Source organism: Myxocyprinus asiaticus, chromosome 6, assembly GCF_019703515.2.
Source record: "Myxocyprinus asiaticus isolate MX2 ecotype Aquarium Trade chromosome 6, UBuf_Myxa_2, whole genome shotgun sequence".
In the NCBI taxonomy this organism is placed as follows: domain Eukaryota; kingdom Metazoa; phylum Chordata; class Actinopteri; order Cypriniformes; family Catostomidae; genus Myxocyprinus; species Myxocyprinus asiaticus.
The window spans coordinates 28,393,744-28,414,856 of record NC_059349.1 but is presented as its reverse complement, the minus strand read 5'-3'; the positions used below and the strand labels follow the sequence as shown (position 1 = coordinate 28,414,856).

The 21,113-nt window shown below is 35.7% G+C and overlaps 2 protein-coding genes across 10 annotated transcripts in view; both read left to right on the top strand.

The window, feature by feature from the left end:
• The first annotated feature begins 163 nt into the window (after positions 1–163).
• LOC127442291 (nucleoporin NDC1-like) lies at positions 164–13,787 on the top strand. Of its 5 annotated transcripts, none has more exons than XM_051700203.1 (18): positions 164–309; positions 586–706; positions 1,304–1,405; positions 1,813–1,984; positions 2,421–2,478; positions 3,333–3,417; positions 4,037–4,088; positions 4,207–4,339; positions 4,437–4,529; positions 7,748–7,829; positions 7,948–8,112; positions 8,222–8,485; positions 10,661–10,773; positions 11,000–11,050; positions 12,666–12,729; positions 12,831–12,931; positions 13,036–13,196; positions 13,366–13,787. In XM_051700203.1, exons 1-18 carry the CDS (start codon positions 271–273, stop codon positions 13,427–13,429), a joined length of 1,920 nt encoding a protein of 639 aa, XP_051556163.1. In that variant the 5' UTR covers positions 164–270; the 3' UTR covers positions 13,430–13,787. The 5 variants fall into 5 exon arrangements, with proteins under 5 accessions (XP_051556163.1, XP_051556162.1, XP_051556160.1 ...); XM_051700202.1 differs by having other exon boundaries at positions 3,309–3,417; XM_051700200.1 differs by having other exon boundaries at positions 2,349–2,478.
• A 149-nt stretch (positions 13,788–13,936) lies between these two features.
• LOC127442292 (zinc finger protein GLIS1-like) overlaps positions 13,937–21,113 on the top strand; it is a 55,816-nt gene continuing 48,639 nt past the window's right edge. The window contains exon 1 of one of the 5 annotated variants that reach the window (XM_051700206.1): positions 13,937–14,758. The gene's annotated coding sequence lies outside the window, so the exon portion shown is untranslated. The remainder of the gene's footprint in view (positions 14,759–21,113) is intronic. The other 4 variants (XM_051700204.1, XM_051700207.1, XM_051700205.1 and 1 more) reach the window with 4 other exon arrangements.

Below are 21,113 nucleotides of genomic sequence, written 5' to 3'. Positions count from 1 at the left end.
CATGCAATAAAGCGATGCATTTATTTAATGGAAACTCATTTGTGTCTATCTCAAGGTAGTAACTAACTATTATATAATTTCATTATAATATATAACTATTTATAATTTAATAACTCGGGATCAGCTCAATGTAATTTTACTTAGGCAATAAGTTAGACACACCCGCAGCGGTCCTCACGATTCACGAGGTCCTTCGAATGTATGGCGCGAGTACATGCCATGTTGATATGGATTTTAGAAATGATACAGGACTGACACAAGCATGACAAAATGTTTTCCCTCAAACAGAATAGTTGGTTCATAAGAAAGGTAAAGATTGGCGAAATAAGTTATAAACCATGGTTTAGATAACTAGACGGTAACCGGAAAACTTTTTCTGCACATTATCAGTGTGGTGTTCTGTAGTGAAAAATGGTTTAGTGACATGTATGTACTCTTGGTTGTTTGTACTGTATTAGAGTTAAAACGTTAGATTGCAAGCTTATAGCAGAGTGGATATGTGTTGTTGTAGACAGGCTAAAAAGCAAAGGTGTGTGTTGTGTGTAATATCTACTCAGACCAAATTCGCCTCATGTTTATTTACAGGTTGTGATATGGAGGGCAGTGGCGAGTGTTGCATGGTCAGTGATTCTCCTACCTGTGACAACTGCGCTCTTTCTGTTCTTCAGTAGATTTAGCCTTTTTCACCCCATCCAGTGTCTTTCAGGTGAGGAAAATGGGCACCAGTGTCTCCTAACAAAATATCTGATGAGTGACTAAGAAGTGCTAAAGTGTATCAGTGTTAATTCTAAACTCAAGGGACAATAAACATAATGTAAATATAGTGTGAAGATAACTTAAAGGAATAATTCAACAAAAAATGAAAATTCTCTCATTTACTCGCCTTCATGCCATCCCAGATGTGGATGCTTTCTTCTTTCTTCTGCAGAACACAAATTTAGATTTTTAGAAGAATATTTCAGCTCTGTAGGTCCTTAAAGTGAATGGTGACCAAAACTTTGAAGCTCAATAAATCACATAAAGGCAGCGTAAAAGTAATCCATCAGACTCCATTGGTTTATAATCCAAGTTTTCTGAAACAATCCAATCGGTTTTGGGTGAGAACAGACCAAAATAGAACTTCTTTTTCACAATAAATATTGACATCAGCAGTCTCCTTCGCAATTATGATTTCAAGCTTGATTACACTTTCTTGTTGCTTGATGCAGGGTGAGTAAATGATGAGAGAATTTTCATTTTTGGGTGAACTGTTCCTTTAATATCTGAATTCCACTATGTTGATCAACTCAAACATGGCTTTCAGAATGCACAAGCCTTCTTACTGCCTCAAACACCATCTTTTGTCTTGTCGTGCTGTGTGGAGTGGTTCTGATGACTGGCTTTTTCAACCTGGAGTTCTACACCTGTGAGTAAACCGGAGAAGTGCATGTCTAGATTTGTTATTTATAGTTGGACAAAATTAGAACTTTTCTCTAAAGAATGCTACTGTCCTGTTTAGGGTCGTGAGAGTTTGTTTTCTTTCATTGCATTTATGGTATGGACCTTAATCAAAGTAGATGCCATAATGTATTTAATTTATAACAAATGAAAACAAGGCTGTGAGGGATAGATGTAATGTTTATTCCACTGTTGTGTACCTTGGTGTTAGTCATTCAGGCGGTGAAACGCTGAAACATTTTCAGTGGACAAAACGTGTTCTTGTCCATCTCCCACAAACTTGTGTTTGTTTGCATCAAATTATATAAAAATGTCTATCCTGATTAAGGTCCATTAAGTGCTGATTAATTTTTTCTCTCTTTGTATATCTTTTAGTGGTTCCTTCCATTCCGTGTTCACGTATAGCTCTCCTGGGGACAGTGCTTCACCCACGACAGTGTGTCCACTCTTTGGTGTACTGCACCATGGGGATGCTGGTAATGTGGTGTGCCTCTGTAATCATAGGTGGACGTTATAGCACTCTAGGAACTCCATGCAGAATCGAGAGGTGGGCTATGTGTATCGGTCTATGACATGACCTGATTCTGTTTGTCTCACATAGAACAACCTTACTGGATCGTGTTTCATTAATTTTATTCTAGGTACTCCTATTATCCCTCGCAGAGGGAATGATACACATCTTAAATTCTTTCAATTAACACCATCAGTAATCTAATCCCAAAATTTCCAGGTTTTCAGTCTTGCCCTAATGTAGGCCAAGTGCACCTTTAAAATGCATAAGATGAAGTTAACCTCAGCAGTTCCTGTCTGCATTTACTGTTTAATGACAGATTGTTTTACTCAATGTAGTTTCAGCAATACATGAATAATAACTGTGCCTTATTTTATGTATTTTATGTTGTTTTCTGTAGTGGTGAACTTGTGACCTGTCTAAATGAGTATCATCTGTTCTTTCTCCTGTCTGGGGCCTTCATGGGATACAGTTACAGTTTTCTGGGAGTGGTTCAGAATATTTACTATGTGTCCTTTCAGCCCATACAAGTAAGTACTTGGCTATTCACCTCTGTTGCTGAATGTCATATTGTAAAGGATCCATTAAAGGGATAGTTCACCCAAACATGAAAATTCTCTCATCATTTACTCACCCATATGCCATACTGGATGTGTATGACTTTCTTCAGTAGAACACAAATGAAGATTTTTAGAAGAATATTTCAGTTCTTTAGGTCCATACAATGCAAGTGAATGGGTGCCAACATTTTGAATCTCCAAAAATCACATAAGTCAGTGTAAAAGTAATCCATATGACTCCAGTAGTTAAATAAATGTCTTTAGAAGCGATATGATAGGTGTGGGTGAGAAACAGATCAATATTTAAATCCATGTTTACTATAAAATCTCCTCCCTGCTCAGTCAATCTCCTCTTTAACTTTCACATTCTTCTTGTGTTTTTGGTGATTCACATTCTTCATGCATACTCCCTCTACTGGGCAAGGACAAGAATTTCTAGCAAAAGTGGACTTAAATATTGATCTGTTTCTCACCCACACCTATCATATCACTTCTGAAGACATTGATTTAACCACTGGAGTCATATGGATTACTTTTTTGTTGCCTTTATGTGATTTTGGCACCCATTCACTTGCATTGTGAGAACCTACAGATCGGAGATATTCTTATAAAAATCTTAATTTGTGTTCTACAGAAGAAAGAAAGTCATACACATCTGGGATAGCATGAGGGTGAGTAAATGATGAGAGAATTTTCATTTTTGGGTAAACTAATTGCAAATTCGCCCATTACAATTGAATGAGAATTAACTGAATCATTAATGCGAAACCTACTTTGTCCCTTCCACATTGGCTTTGAAGCAATACAAGTACCTCTACTTTAAGGGCTCCTTACCCAAGGTAGTGAAGTGCAGTGTTATTCAGTCCTTGTATTCAGCCAGGAATTTCGCCGCTCTCTATTTCTTTTTCGGTAAGTTCCACTGATGATCAAATGTACACTATATGGCCAAAAGTTTGGACACCATATGTGCTTGATGAACATTTGATTTCAAAACCTTAGGCATCAATTTCCCCCTTTGCTGTAATAACAGCTTCCACTCTTTTGGGAAGGCTTTCCACTATACTGTATGTAGTAACATGGCTGCAGGGATTTGCTCTCATTCAGACACAAGGCTATCAGTGAGGTCAGGAACTGATGTTGGTCGATGGGGCCTGACTTACAGTTGCTGTTCAAGTTCACTCCAAAAGTGATCAGTGGGGTTCAGGTCTGGGCTTTGTGCAGGCCAGTCAGTTTCTTCCACGCCAGACACAGTAAACCGTTTCTTTATGGACTTCACTTTGTTCACAGGTTTATTGTCATGCTGGATCAAAAAAGGGCTATCCCCAAACAGTTGCCACAAATTTGGAAGCACACAAAGCCCAAGCCATTACATAAAGAAACATTAAGATTTTTTTTTACTGGATTTAATGGAGTAACCAAATTTGTTAATTAGAAGGGGGTGTCCACAAACTTTTGGCCATATAGTGTACGTCCACTTGAAGAGAATCTAATGCCAGAAGTAGATGAATTTGAATGTTTCTGTTTTTAGGGTATGCTCCTAAGGCATGGATCTCCAGCACACTTAATCTACAGATAGACAGGTCAGATTTTAAGATTCAGACTGCCTAAACTAGAATGACTAATATATTAACCATTTTTAACTGAACAAGTAACAACAACTCATGAATCTGTATATCCATTTTCCTTACAACTTTATAGTTCTCTTCCACCATTGGATTCATTGACTGGACTTCTAGACTCCTCCCTCTTCTACCACCTGTTGATCAGTGGCACATTCCTGTACTTAACCTGGTATATCAATGTGCTTCTCTTCAGGATCTATGTCACAGAGGTATATTAAAAATAAAGGTTAAATTTGGAGATATCTCAAAACAATTAGCAATAGTCTAGAACCTGTTTTGGCAATCACTCTGATTACTGTTCATCAGGCCTACAGTTTTCCAGTACAGTCTACATTTACTGAGGATGCAGAGCTGTGTCTACCCAAAGCTCTCACAGAGAAGAACACTTTAGTCATGAAGGTCAGTTTTGTTTTCCTTTCTTCTGCAAAACACAGGGTTCATGGCAAACAGGAAATATCAGAGAATATTAAAATTGTCTTGGATATTTCCATAGTATGTATACATTTTACTAGATATGCTCAACTGTTGGATAGAAAGTGCTCTGTTTGAGAACAACCTCTATGAAATGTTTTTTTAAAATATCCTGTAATCAGGAACAACTGAAAAAATCATGCAAATGTATTGGTTAAAACATGTGGTAACCCTGGAAACAGATCTTAATTTTTATTTATTTTTTGTCTTACCTGATGCAAACTACTCGCCTTTCGGCAAACTTAGAAGGTCTCCCGCGTGAATGATTACAGCAGTGGCCAATAGCATACTTGGCAAATGCTGTCCTACTGAGGCAGATCGCTTGATTGATTACAGCTACGGCCAATAGCATGCTTGGCTACAGCAGTGCATATACAGTGATTCTACATCTGACAGGAGCAAGAAGGGTTCAGAAGAAGCAGCACTCGTAAACTTCTACCTTTAGTCTACATTTTTCATCAAGAAGAGAAGGGGGCAGAAGAGCTATTAATGTGTAAAAGTGACTATTTATACACATTAAGGGGCTTTCACATGACTTGCGTCAGTGATGCCGAATACATTGAAGTCTATGGAGTGACACGTCAGCGCAACCCCGGCTCCAACTTTACACCAAAGTGTTTTTCACACACGTTTTTGTCTCGCAAAGCAAAGCAACAAGAAATATTTAACAACTGTCCGAATTTGTGGAGAGATATTCAATGTCATAATTTCTTTTAATTAAATATTACCTTATTCGTTTCAGAATATCAGTTTCAGAGACCCACAATACTGTAGTTATTGAACTACAGTAATTATATTCACCAAGAAAACACTAATACCTAAACATAAACAAGTCCTCATATTACTTTCTGAAATCAAAGCAATTATATATATATATATATATATATATATATATATTTTTTTTTCTATCTTCTAAATACATGTTTTAAATTTTACTGTGCACATCTCCTGCTTTCTCTGTCATGGCTAACTCGTAAAATCACCCCTTTGTGACGCTTTCTGCAATGCTCATCATGTGGAGGGCAAAGCGCAGCTTGACGCTGACATTGAGCTGAGTGTTGATGCCCCGACACAAGTCATGTGAAAAGTGCGTTACAGTTACAATAGGAATTTATTGAAATCCCTAACTATTATTAGGTTATTATTGTTGTCTTTTCTAATAAAAGTCATGCTCAGCAGTTTAAATACTGTTGGAAAATAATAGATCTGCTTTGTTCTAATAATGTTTAAACATTCTACTGAAGTCAGACATGCAAATTTTAATAAAGGAGAAGGTAAGGATGTTATTGAAATTAATTATTATTATTAGACTTTTTGGATGAAATGTCATGCTCCGCAGTAGTGGTGCACTGATCAGGAAATTTGAGGCCAGTACCGATATCCGATTTTATTTACCACTAAGTATCCAAATTTTTTCTTAAAGTGCCCTTTGCCACACTTTTGCAAGTTATATGCTGCAGTTATATATTTATGCCCCACACAGTAAAATTACGGTAACACTTTACAAAAAGGTTCCATTTCTTAACATTATTTAACAACATTACTGTAGTTAACATGAACTTAATGTTAGTTACAACATATTCTACAGAACTATTTTTAAAATCAAAAGTTGTATTAGTTAACATTAATGCACTATGAACTAACAATGAACAACTGCATTTTTATTAACTAACATTATTAATAAATGCTGTAAAAATATATTGTTCATTGTTTGTTCATTATACCTAATTCATTAATTTTAAAGAAACGAAACCTTTTTATTAAGTGTTACCAAAATTACAGTAATTGTGAATTGCTAACATATATTTGTTTTGAAGCAGTTATTAAAAGTTCTGTTGTCAATATCAAAAAGTCATTGCGACATACTGGTAGCCAATAAAAACCATGAGAGCATCACACACAGCAGAGATACTTTCAAAAATAAGAAAAATATATCCATTACAAGCTCTAAAACTGCTCCAGTGAGAAATCATTAGTATCTATGATTTGTTTGCTGTCTTTGGCGTCTTGTAACAAAAATCACTAATTATTAAGCAAATGCGTGAAGATGCAGTGCTGTTATTGAAGGTTAAACAGTTACATTTGTTATTAGTGGTATTGTGACCAACATTAATCTGATTTAAACTGGGATCCTCACAGAATAGTGCTGGGATGAATGACTGATGATGAGATATGAGAGCACCTGGAGATCCTCATGTTTGATTGACACAGTGCGCTCATGTTGAAGAGAGTAAAGCTAAAAGTGCTCATGATCACTCAAACAGTCTCTATCGCTCCACACAATGTCTGATTGTCACAACTCACGTTACATTACGTGTACTCAGATTTGTATTTGCATGTTTATTTGTTGTTTAATTCGTTTTTATACCCATTTGCAGCTTCTTTATCCTTCCTGCTCACTCTGCAACAGAATAACTACCGTAATAACTCTAGAAAATGGGCAACTTAATATTCATACACGTGTAATTCTTACACATTTTTAAAAACAAAATGGCATTGCATAATGTCTGAAAGTTTAAATTTGTGAATGCTTAGAATTGCCAACAACTCACCCTCCAAAGGCCACCCTGCCATGCTTGCTAAGCAAGCGCTCATTCATTAGAGGAGCAGTGTATGTGTGATTCCTGCGTGCTGTAAAAAATATCGGCCCTGATTCTAGGCACGATCGGCCGATTATGGATTTAAGATGAATATCGGCGCACCCCTACTCGGCAGTTCACAAACTGAAGGGAAATTATATTATCTGCTTTATTCTTATAATGCTTAAACACTATAAAGTTTATTGGTAGATTTCGGTCTTGAACGTCTCAAAATGATTCAATGACTCACTCGTAGCCATAAGACGCTCATTTGTCGCCACCTAGTGGCATCCCTAGAATTGGTCACTGAACTAATAAGTAAATGTAACTGAACAAATTTGTAAAACAGAAGCAAGCCTCACCAAAATACTCTTTATTTTTGCAGCTAATTCTGCACAATTGTGCACTGCAGTTAAATTGCTTTACTTGAATCATTAAAATAACTGGAATTGGTGCTTTTAGTTATTCTTTAAAAAAAATATCCCTGGAAAACATGTTCGTGGACCTGTGATTGTCTCAATTTTTCGCTGCTTATGAGTTTGTATCACTGTGGCTCTCTTTTTACAGTTTTTGGCTCTGCAAGACTTGGCTCTGTTATCACAACATTCTCCCACACGTAGACTGGAAATCTTCAGTCTAAGTCAGCCAGGTACAAACTAAATAATTTCTGTCAAACCTAAAAGATCTTATTCATCCATACCAGCTTCCAATGAATTCTAAAAATCTTCCTTCCTACATTGGTAAAATAATGTAACATCTGTATGTAGGTGGTCACCCCCATAACTGGAATGCACTCATTAATGAATGCCTGTCTCTGATGAGTGAGCTGACACACAGACTGGTGGCTCATCAGGATGCAGTTGCCTCTAATGGCAGATTCAAGTCTCAGTCTGCCAGCAGTGACACCAAATCCGGCTCTTCAGCCAGCTCAGGTTAGACTGCTTAGATAACATCTAACAGTCTGATCCTAAACATAAGATCGGCACTGACCTTGGTAACATAGAATCAAACAGAGGAATCAAACTGCTTTTCTTCCTGCAGTGATGTCAGGGGCAGAGGACCTGCCTGAGACACCACGACATAATATCCCACTCAGGACTCCCGGATCAGTCTTCCTCAAGTCATCGGTGGGGGGCGTGCACAGCGCGCTGACTGCTCCTTTCACCCCAGATCTGGACAGCCCCTTCTCCTCCCCTGCTATTCGCCGCCTGGCTGGCCAACAGGAACCCCAGTCTCCCTGGTTTGGCACTGTGCAAAGCCCCCACATCATGAGGAGAGGCCCCAAATTATGGAGTGCCTCCACAGGTGAGGCAGACTGCCTAACACGTCCTAACCAGGCACATTGCAGAAAGTTTCCAGTGGCAAGACATTTGTCTGTCCACTTGCTGTAGAAATAGAAATAGAAACTGATTGTGATTGACAGAATGTCCAGCCACAGGTCACTTGTTGCGGTCGTGGCTGGTTGAGACAAAAACTCGGATTTACATGGAAAAGAGAGCTTTTATGGCTTGTCACTTTATCGTGTTGCGTCTGATAAGGACACATTTTGTCATTTAGCAGATGATTTAGCCTAAGGAACTACACGTAACACTATTACAGTGGACATCAAATTATTTAAACAAAGCAGAACCTTGGGAATCACTTGGAAAATTTTATTTGTAAAGGATATTTAATTATTTATTTATTAGATCCAATTTCATTCTGCTATATTTAATATTCAGGGTTCCATCGCATCCTGGAAAACCTGGAATTTTGCAGTGCAGTTTTCCAGTCATGGAAATGTCCTGGAAAATATTTAAGTATAATAAAACTGTTTGACTGTGTGGCTAACATGGCTTTTGTTACATATTCAAGAACATGGTAACGATCGGGACTCGGGATAGGTGTCAAATACACAAATTTGTATAGTTTTGTCCAGGGACTAAAAACGAAACGAAATATTTTTCATTTCGGTTCATTCTGAACAAAAACTGTATTTTTTTTCATTCCGGTGCAGAAGTTCTGCAGCCTTGTTTACAAAAGGTTACTGGTTAGAACAAAATAAAAGAACAGTTAATAACGTTCTTTTAAAATTGACAGTACTCTGCGCTAAGGGGTGGGTGAAATACCAGTTGCAATGTTGCCAGATATCGCAAGAGAAACAAGCAACATGGCCTGGAAAAACAAACCCAAAATCAGCCATCCGCCTCACATTTACATTTACTTTTATGCATTTGGCAGACGCTTCTATCCAAAGCGACTTACAGTGCACTTATTACAGGGACAATCCCCCTGGGCAACCTGGAGTTAAGTGCTTTGCTCAAGGACACAATGGTGGTGGCTGTGGGGATTAAACCAACAACCTTTTGCTTACCAGTTCAGTGCTTTAGTCCACTACGCCACCACCTCACCAAAATAAGCAATTACTTTTTTCCTGTGTGGTGGATTTATCGGTATAGAAATCATAATAAGCAGTTAATTAACAGTTAAGTATAATTGTATTTACAGGTCTGCTTCTGAGTCAAAACCCGGCAGCATCAAATCTGTATTAATGCATCCATATTTAACGATAATTCAGTGAAGACTTGGAAACAACTGAGAAATGTACTTTTTACCTCTAAAAATATGTTTTTTTTTTTTTCATTCTAACATTGCTGTTGTTTTAACTACAAAAACACTTGAGTCGTAAACCTAGAAAAACAGTTGACTGTCAGACTGAAAAAGAGTTTTTGGAAAATTAGTTCACAACCCGACAAGGTAGCGTGGTGATGTGGCCTTTTAATTAATTATTAATTAATACATTTTCAATAATAAATGAACAATCCGAATCCGTTTGTACTGTGGTTACTACATGTAGTGCCCTATGATTTCTGCAATATGAAAACTGAAGTCACTGAATCCATTCGTAAAAATGGCCTTGGCTATAAAACGAGGAATGTCTCGGAATTTGACATATTTGGGACGAAAAAGAATGTTTGAATGCACAAACATAGTGTGATTATTAAACTGCAAAAGGCTGTGATTTAAATAAATATATAATCTGCATGTGCTGTGCGCTTCAAAATGAATGTGTGCTATAAATTAAAAAATAACCATTTAATAAACACAATATACATCATGACCTCTGGTGTGTTATTGCTTAAATAGTACACACGTTGAGCACATGAAATGTCCTGGAAAATTGTGCTTTGAAAAGAGTGGGAACCTTGATATTGCTATATGCACTTTTGGTTGGATGCTTCTATTGCTTATTGGCTTTGTACCTGTTCTTGACGCAATGACTGTAAAGTTGAATCTAATCCAATTCAACAGAATTGTGACATTTTAAGAGATGTGATTTTTCTAATTTTATTTATTTCTTTATTTTTTTGGTGGTACATATTTTATTTAATGTAGTTCTGTGTGACCTCCTGTGTTTTCTTCATAAATCTTTGTGAGAAGCCGAAGACAAATTTACAAATACAGTATTATCTAATCAAGCTCATTTCACTGTCTGGACAGAGTCTCAGGCCAATGGCAGTCCTCCTGCCTCCCCTGCCAATGTTCCGAGTCTTCCTCCAGACAATCGGAAACCCAGCTTTCTGGCCCAGTGGATGCAGAACAGGAGAGAGCAGGTACTATTTTCTTATCCTACATGAACTGTAAATAAATCCTTTATTATTTACTGGGACTTTCTTGGTTTCCAAGCATGTATCCGTAGAAACCAACACTGACAAGCTTAGGAGTGTCAGGTTCGGTTGCTGGGGCAAAAGCCAGTTCACATTTCAGTGTGATACCATTACATGGCCTTATACACCTGTTAACTCATGTTCCTGTCATACTCTCAATTGTTCTGCTCAGGTTAAAAGCTTTTTGGCAAAGCGGGTGCTAATAGTGTATTTATTTAACAAGGTAAGGTTAAGCATGCATTACTTGAATGGATGATCTGTCAAGCTGCATGTTGCATGCTTTCACAACATTATCAGTCATGGGAATCATTAATGCATGTGACTAGATTCTGCCCATGTTTAAATTAGCACCAATACCATTAGTCTTCTCTGTCCATTTGTCTCCGTCTCTCTGAGTAAAAGGTTGTGTTTGGTTTGTAGTTGTTTAGTTTTTGTGACCCAGTTTACCCAGTTTTAAATGGGGGAAAATATCATGGCATTTTACAGATCATCATACATTTTTACTTTATATTACAAAGTTGTTTGCTCCAGGGTGTGTTCAGAATTTATGTTTGGCATGATTTGGGAGCATTGGGAATAAGCCCTTTAAAGGGATAGTTCACCCAAAAATGAAAATTCTCTCAACATTTACTCACCCTCATGCCATCCCAGATGTGTATGACTTTCTTCTGCAGAACACAATTAAAGCTTTTTAGAAGAATATCTCAGCTCTGTAGGTCCATACAATGCATGTGAATGGTGACCAAAACTTTGAAGCTCCAAAAAAAAACATAAAGGGATCATAAAAGTAATCCATACGACTCCAGTGGTTTAATCCATGTCCCCTGAAGTGATCCAATGGATTTTAGGTGAGAACAGACCAAAATATAACTCCTTTTTTACTGTACATCTTGCCATTGCAGTCTCTAGGCACAGTCATGATTTCAAACTGTTTTCAATTCCTAGTGCTTGAAGCATGAATTGTGTCTTAAATGTGAGCGTTGCAAATTATCTTTGACCATCTCAGGAGTTGCTTTCAGTTTAATTAACTTTACATCTAGTGGTTAACATTTTACTGTAAATGCATAGACCTATTCATATTTTTCCACTTTTGATTTTAATAGGGAAAAGTGGTTTGTAAAAACTTAAAGTGGCTGGTAAAATTGGTTAGTTTTGTACCCTGCTGAACAAATGTGTAACATTTTATGAATTTAAATTATGTGCAGTAAATTAAACAACGAAGGGCATTAAAAAGGTCATGTGTTATAAATAGTAAGCACAAAATAGAGGGCTTCCAATAATGACAGTGAGACAAACTAAAGATGAGGGGAGAGTGGAAAACTAGCAAAAGAAGAAAAAAAAAACTTTGGAAGTGTATTATTACAAAGCAGTTGCTGTGTCATTGATTTTAGTGGTAGTTTTTGAGGTGTATGTTTTGACTTGTTCAAACTGTTGTTAAAACGTTGCAATAAAGTTCAAAGAAACCTATGGTTTCATAAATGTTCATAAAGTTCATAGAAAAGTAATGGAAATTTACCAGTCAAAATTTGTGCGAACACTGTTAATCTTTATCCACTTATGCTGCCAATGCCATATATTTTTACTAATACTATTAATATGTAGTTATTAGAGGAACTGTAGATAAACTGGGTCCGTATTTGTGTGTGGTGCATTTTCATAAAACCTAAACTATATTTCACTGTATATGTAATGTTATTTTTTTTAATGGATTCACATCATTTACAATGCACACGCCTTTAAAATTCATTGTCTTATTTTTTTCATTTGATTGTAAGTTCAGACCTAATGTCTGATTCTGATAATTTCTAAATAAAGAAAAGTTATCTTCTATTGAACAGCTTCCAGAAGCCTCTAGCCAAGCTCTGTTTGCTGACAGCCAAGCTCATATCTGGGCTCTCCAAGGTCAGAAAATAGGAATTCATTTTAAGAGATTCCATCTAATATACTTATTTGCGTGAGTGTGTGAATACTTACATTTTGTCTCTTGCTATTTCGGTTTTTAGGACTATCTTATCTGGTGGCGTCCTCTTTCTCCGAGGACCGGTTTGGAGTGGTGCAGACTACATTACCAAACATTCTCAGCAGCTTGGTAATCTTGTTAGAGGTAAAGCAACAGATTCTTTTTGTAGGTGTTAATGGATTTATTAGATATAAATATTAAAATAAAAAATGGTTTGAGAGTCTTTTAATTTGGTTTATTAATTGCAGGCTGTTGATAGACACTTCAAACTGCCCCATGCCTCCAGCAAACCTGTGAGGACTACCTGCAGTTTTGGTGACTCCACCTACAAAACTCTGAGGTTTGCACTGAGAGCTGCACTAAAGACATCTATATACAGGATAACTACCACTTTTGGAGAGCACTTGAAGTAAGTCCCAACATTTTTAGCTCTAAGTATTCTGAGATAAATGAAAATGTTGATTTGTTGTTGTTTTAATTAAAATATATTATTCATGTCTCTGATCTTTGTCAGCCATTTACACAGTGCAGTGGTGCATGCTTATGCTTAATCTTATTGTTCATTTCTTTGTTTTCAGTGCTGTGAAGATATCAGCAGAACATCGAAAAAGGCTTCAGCAGTTCTTGGAATTCAAAGAGTAGTGCACCTCTTTACTTGGATTTGTTTGTGTGCCTGTCAGGAAAAGAAAAAGTGACAATGCTTCACAGGACAATAATGCATCTTTAAAAGATCTGATACATGGGGGAATCGCACTGTACTTTACTCAAGGCCTTAAAGTATATTCATTTATATTCTGGTCCTGCACTGTTTCTCATTGCAAGCACAGTCATGCTCTATAAGTTTATACACAATATAATTCCATAATGTGGGAGTATTGTTTGCAGTTTATGTGCCCATGTGCTGAGGGTTTTCAAAATCATGGTGGAAATGGTGTCACTCTTTATTAGAGTATATTTAACTATTATGCTCTCTTAAAGAAAGTTGTCATAAACAGTTACATTGCTTTTGTTTTCCTTTTGCATCTTGATTATTTCCGGGTTGTGCTATGTTTGTGGCATTTATAATAGCACTCTAATTGAATGCAAATTATCATTGGCCTCCCCAGGGGTGTTACATGGATCATTGGTTCCACGATCTTCCATTTATTAATCTGATTGCCACATGGACATCTGGGGTTATTTACCATAATAGCATCTTTTGGGTTATCTTGTTTAAAGATTTAGAAGGGGTTTGAAGCACTTATGAAAATAAATAAACTTTTTGTAAAATGCTTTCCTGTAAATGGCTGCAGTCAAGTTTTGCTGCACGGAGTTCCTCCGATTTACGATAGAGGTCGCTGTTCGTATGCTGTCTAATGTAGCGTAGTTTGTCTGTACACTGCAGGCGTCAATGCGATTACATATTTGGCTAAATATTTCATATAACTTAATCCAATTATATATAGCTGAGTTTAATGACTGAATATTATGTTAAGAATATTATGTTTTGACCTAACCCCTGAAAAGAGAGGTCTCTGCATAATGGTAACACTAAAATACATTGATACATTTTTCCGTAGTGATTTTCTTTAAAGGTTTCTGGGGAATATGTAAATGTATAAAGTTTTAATGACTTGGTAGATACGTAATTCCCCGAAATGTTCGTACATTTGAGTTGGCAGCAGTCTTTAGGCTTCAACGCCGCTATTCGTCGTGTTATGAGGATTTGTTCCTTTTATTTTTATCATCTTTTTTAGAATTACGGTTTAAATACTTGTGAAAAGGCCTTTTTTTTTTTTTTTTTTTTAAACTTCTATAGTTTTTTTATTTTATTATTTATTTTTTTTTTTTATAAGTGCATGAGATGGCGCACTTGCAGTGTGGGTCTGGTGTAATGGGTATGGTCTTTCCACATGAAGGATGAGCTGTCATAAAGTTAAAGTTGGTCCTGCAGCAGCAGAGAGTGAGAGACCAACAGTGATTCAACCTCGGGTAAGTTTATTGCTTATGTACTTTATAATGAAAAACACCAATAAGTCACAGATTCAGACAGATACATGACAGATTGATAAGTAGATATAATGACTATAACCTGCCTCTGTTATGCAACATGCAGAGTCCAACTATGTTTTGGGATCAGTTCGTGGTTAAAAACATTACATTATGTGATTAAGAAAATGGAGTTTGGTTGTGGAAATCCTTGAAGGATATTTTGTTCATATAGATGGGCTTCACTTGATTTCACTCTTGGGTCATCTTCCAGGAATTATGTATGGCAAGCCGAATTGACCTTTAATCATTTGCAGGATGTGAATTGCTTATCAATAAAAAAAAAAATTATAGGTAAAATGCTAATGCTTGATATGAGAAATGTAGTTACTTGTAATGAAAGTACTAATTTTTGATATCAGTAATTACAGTTGCACTAATAAAAACGTAACTTTTTTGTTATTAAAAAATGAAGTCATCACTCGCAGAAATACACATTCTTGATATCAAACATTTAATTTCAACCAGTAAAAACTAATTCTTGATATCATTTTCACTAGTAGAATTTCAAAGTGATCTGTCATCCAATTGTATTTAAAATGCAATGACGGATATCTAAAGTTAATTTCTTAATAGTAGAAATTCCAATTTCACATATCAGCAATGCATTTCTTACTAGTAAAAATAGTTATTTTTAATATCAATAATTACATTGTACAAGTGCAAATATTAATTCCTGATATCAAGAACTGAATTGCAACTAGTAAAAAATGCTCATTTTTGAAATAGTGGTAATGTTAATTTCTGATATCTATAAAGCGATTGAAACTACTGTAGTAAAAAAAAAAAAAAAGCCTTTTTTTAGATATCTTTAATTACTGTCCAATTTATTGATATCCGAAATCCATTTGATATCTAAAATACAAAGTCTAACATGTTTAAATGCATTAAAGGTGCACTAAATTTTCTCCTCATTAGAAAAGTTTAACTCCTAAAGACATGAATTGTAATTTTGCAATATTTGTAGGAAATCATGACTAATCACATTAAAATGAAAAATCCAGTCATATCAGTAACTTTATAAAAGCTGTTTTATTCTACATGGAGAGGGTCCACACATGGGGGCTGCCATGTTAGAATCACATGACCAGCTGAATACTACTCGCTTAATCTCAGTAACCGTCCTGACACTATTTATTTGACACTTTCACCATTGATTTAAGTAATCATGGCTGACTGTGAATACTAAATTTCTACAATGGCATCTGAATCTGAAAACTATTGATTTTAAATGATGCTGCATCCAAGCCGCTAGGTGTCAGTGTAAGTCCAATATGACACAGACAAAAGTTACTGAGTGTACCTTTAACAAAGATTAAAAAAAAAAAAATTATCATTTTTACCACTTGTAATTCATTTTTTGATATCAAGAATAGACATTTGAACTAGTAACCATGTAACTAGTTCATGTGATATAATTTTTTATTATTATTTACTAGTAAGAAGTGCATTGCTGATATGTGAAATTGGAATTTCAACTAGTAAGAAATACATTTTAGATATCCGTAATTGTATTTAAAATACAAGTGGATGACGGATCATTGTGAAATTCTAGTAGTGAAAATGCAGTTAAGTATATCAACAATGACAGTTTTTACTAGTTGAAATTCAGTTTTTGATATCAAGAATGTGTATTCCTGCGAGTGATAACGTCATTTTTGATATCAAGAATGAACATTTTAACTAGTGAAATCTGAATTGTTGATATCAACAATTCACATCCTGTGAATGATTAAATGTCAGTTCGGCTTTCCATACATATGTTCAAATTTCAGGAAACATAAATTAGTTATGTGGTTATTAGATGTAATTTAACATATAAAAACAGCAAACAGACAGATTTGCTGAAATGGTCCATGGGAAAGAAAAAGATAAAGTTATTGTGGACATACCTTATAGTTGTTTTGAATCTAACTAGCCGTGTAGTTAAATGTGCACATAAGTGCTGAAATCTTTCTCTGTTGCCCTCGGCTTTGTTTTGGGTGAGATATTAATATAAAACAAGAATAAGTGGTTTAGTTTTTCCAGATTGTAGTGTTTTTTTTTTTTTTTTTTTTTTTTTTTTTTTTTAAAGAGGCTTTGTTTTTCTTTCACTGACCACACATTGCATTTTGGCCTATTCTTGTCCAGTGCCTTTTTTTAATTGTTTTATATGAGGATAATCATAGGATTATTTTGGATCACATAATTTACGCATAGCTGATGAGAATACTAAATAGTGAATAATACAATTCAGTCACTGAAATCCTTCACAGAGTTTTGTAGTCTATAGTTTTGGTGAGATAAAACACTTGACTGGTCCTAGTCCTAAACTATTGTATACATTTTTTGATTAAATAGGTTTTATAATAATACTGCTATGTTCAACTGTTGAACTTTACAAAGTTCTTGATGCAGTCTAATCATGTTAAATTCTGAAAGGATTGGGTTTGTTTTTCAACCTCTAAGTCTGTGGTGTTTATAAATCCATAGTTGATGGTAAAATAAATTTAGGTTAGAAAAAAATATTTTTATGCCATAAGCTTTCCCTCTTTTGATTTCTTAATTCTGAAAAGCTGAACGTTAATTTTATATAACATTATTAAGGGTTTGATATAGTACTCAGTGACTTTTTGACTTACATATGTACCGTCACACATATGTGATGGTTAATATCTGCAGAGTAGCGTCACACATCTGTTTCTGCAACAGCCAGTTACATTACAAGGTGCCTGATTCAAATCGACTTTCGCGCCGACACAGGCTGCATTGGTCAAGTGTCTGTAAGTGTCGCTCCAACAGTTACTCATACAGTCTTTTAAACCACAGAATAAGTTTATTTTATATACATACTTCCAACTCATCACTAAAGTACCATGATAAAAAGATTACAGCTCTTATATGCCGTCAATACATCAAACACGATCTTCCTCTGATGCGTGCTGCCATTTGTTTACATTAGTAGCAATTGTCATTCGTCAAACAAACAGCTACTCAAAGATTCTTTTCTAGCACATAATGTTTATCTTATGTAACAAACAGCCAAATTGTCACCAAAGTACCACGATAACAGTTCACAGCTTGTATATGCACAGCCATCATATCTAAATGCAATCTTCCCATGCACGCAGTCATGTCTGCTTATTATTTGCAGATGCGGTTTACATCCACACAAACAGCAACTCAGTCTTTTCAGGCATATAATACATTTGTTTTCCAAAATAGACAGCCAAACTGTCACATAAGCACCACGATAAAAGTTTAAAACTCGTATGCTCACAGTGAAAACATGCTCATCGAGCGTGATTATCCGATGCACACTGCCACGTCTGTTTACATTAGCGCTTGTCTCTCTCTCTCACACATACACACAAAATGTCTGAGAAGTCAAACAGCGCATATGGGCAAACCGGACTGCTGATATTATTTATTCATTTGTTTTTTACAGCTATAAAAACTAAATAAATAAAACAAATACAGTACAGAAGACATAACCCATTTGTTCATATGTTTATTATATACAGTATTATATATAATTTTTTTTAATGACAAAAAATCTAAAATTCAATTAAAATAAATAAATACTTGTCTACACTCTGCCCCCCTCTACCAGCTGTGCTGTGTCACGTGCAAAAATAACTCATTCCATGGGGCACTGCAGGGGAATTTAGACCCTACTCATGAAAAGATTAACCAGTCTTGTTCCTTTATTTCATATGCATTATTATGTATTGGTTAATTGCTCATCACACAGACATGATGATAGTACCCAAACCTACCTTTAATGATTTTGGGGCATTTCAAAATCGATTTATTCTGTTTTAAACACAGCTGTTGTACTGAACATTGCATAGTTTCAGTCTACATTGTTGCAGTGCTTTGAATCACTGCAGTGTTATTTGTATTGGCCATTTTAGAATCTAAAAAGGCTCAGATGCTTCAGTGACTGTCAAATCATTTTCATGTTCATGTAAATATATTAAAACATTATACTACCCAGGCTATTTGTATTGCAGTGGTTTGGGTTTGCTCTTATAGTAAACTGAATGTGATGATCGTGTTGACAGGGACAGTAAAACAGGGCTTTTAAGGTTCCAGTTGACTGTGGCTCTAACCATTAAAAAAAACCCAACCTCACATATTGGGCCATCATGCCTGCAAGGCAAGGCAACTTTATTTATATAACACATTTCATTCACAATGGCAATTCAAAGTGCTTTACATAAAAAAATATAAATACATTTTATAACCAATTAAGAACAAGAAATATGAATAAAAAGTAAAAATAAATTTTAACATTTTAAAAGAATTTTAGAAATAAAAGGATGCAGTACAATCAGTAAGTGCAGCACAGTGCTCAGTGAATAAATGCACAGCTAAACAGATGTGTTTTCTGTCTAGACTTGAATGTGGCTACTGTTGCAGCACACCTGATCTGGTTCCAGCTGCGGGTGGCATAATAGCTAAATACAGTCTTACCTTGTTTTGAGTGAACTTGTTTTGAGGGAATTTCACCTTTGTTGCCAAATACAATGACCTCTGTCTTGTCGTTGTTTAACTGAAGGAAGTTTCGGCACATCCAACTGTTAATTTCATCAATGCACAGGCACAGAGAATCTATGGATCTGTAGTCATTTGGCAATAGGGCTAGATAGATTTGGGTGTTGTCTGCATATCTATGGTACAAAATGTGGTTCTTTGTCATAAAAAGCCCCAAATTCCAAAATTCCATAAACTTTAATGGAATGCTTGGAAATGTGATCTGAGACCAACAAGAAGACTGTAGGGGATCATCAGATATTTTCACTGTAACAAGCCCAAAAACCCCATTGTAAAAGTCCAGAAATGCATTACTTGTGAGCTCTGATTGTTAGGCTTTTATTTGTGTGGTGTATTTAATTGGTAAAACTCAAATTTGTCTTTTTTCAATGTGCCCTTCTTACTCCACACCCCTGAAGAAGCACACATTTATGTTTGAAAGATTTATTTACATTTAGAAAAGTTAAAGGAGCTGAGGTTTGGAAGCCTGATTGGAAATACAGGAGAGGAGGCTTTTTATAGCTGAGGGGGCATTAAAACGAGAGTGTGTAATTTTTGCCCCACTAGCATCACAGAACGAAATTGTAAAAATAATCGCTGTTTTAGAGTAGATTCCAGAAAAATCCCCCCGTCTTCCATTGGTTGTACTCTATACTTGCAGTGCAAACAAACTAAAACTTAAACGATACACTATACTATGCAAGGAAAACATAATGACTTAAATTAAATCAGCTGTTATTCATTTGTTTGTTCACTGCCAGAGTTCAAGTTGCTCCTAATTTCAACATTTCATTATGTTACTCTGTAATCATAGACATTAACTCAGCCAGAACCAGAATATTTTTATTGAAAAATGCAATACAAGTCACAACCAATTAACTGGTTGTATTTTACAGAGTGTTCATCTGCTTAAGGGGCCAAGCCATTGGCAGATGTGTAAGTTCCAGCTTTGCTGTCCACACACCATATGTTGTAGAGAAGCTCTATCCATGTCTAGCAGTTTGAATTCAACCACTGTCATTTTAGTGGAATTTCCTGACTTCGGAGTTCAGCTTAGTTTTCTCACCGATTTGCACTTGCTTGTAAATGTTTGGAACTCACAGGTTGGCAGTGTGGTCGACTTTTTTTTTAGTGATGCGTCCGTCTGTCATTGCTTTAAAAACCAGCAACCGGTAATGTGAGACGGAACCATTTCCACTCTTACTTGACTCTGCAGGTACCAATTTTGTATATCCAGTTCTTCTGGCAATACAATTTGATATGCAAAATGTTTTGTAAGAGTATCATGTCTGATTCCAGGGGTTTTAATAAGAGGGTGTTTAATTTGTATTAGTGCTGTCAGTCCATTAATCGTTTTGTTTGTATTTAATTGCGATTAATAGCAGATTTTGAAAGTGCTGTTTTACTGTAAAAATGCATTCATTTCCTTTTTAGGAAAGAAAACAAAACAATATGTAGCAATATAATGCTTTAATAACATTTTCCAAACAAAGCCTTCCACAGTATAAAGATAGAAATGTACTAAAATAGCACCAATTCAAGTAACATTAAACATTTCCCAAAGATTAAATTGGAGGTTGACAAATTAAAATAATTTGTCCCCACATAGGGTGAGTATTCATTGCAATGGGCATTACATCTCTTAAATTCTCATCCTCCACAATATTAATCTGCCGGTAGACTGTGGCTATCCGCTTTCCTACATTGTGAATCATGAAGCCGATGAGTCATAATTATAAACTAATATTCATGATTTGCGTTAGGTCGCCAACGCCAGCAT

Coding starts and splice junctions, on each gene's coding strand:
- LOC127442291 (XM_051700199.1), top strand. CDS start 271: ATGTTTTCCCTCAAACAGAATAGTTGGTTCATAAGAAAG. Junction 3,418..4,036: donor CGCTCTCTATTTCTTTTTCG/GTAAGTTCCACT, acceptor TTCTGTTTTTAG/GGTATGCTCCTAAGGCATGG. Junction 8,113..8,221: donor CGGCTCTTCAGCCAGCTCAG/GTTAGACTGCTT, acceptor TTCTTCCTGCAG/TGATGTCAGGGGCAGAGGAC.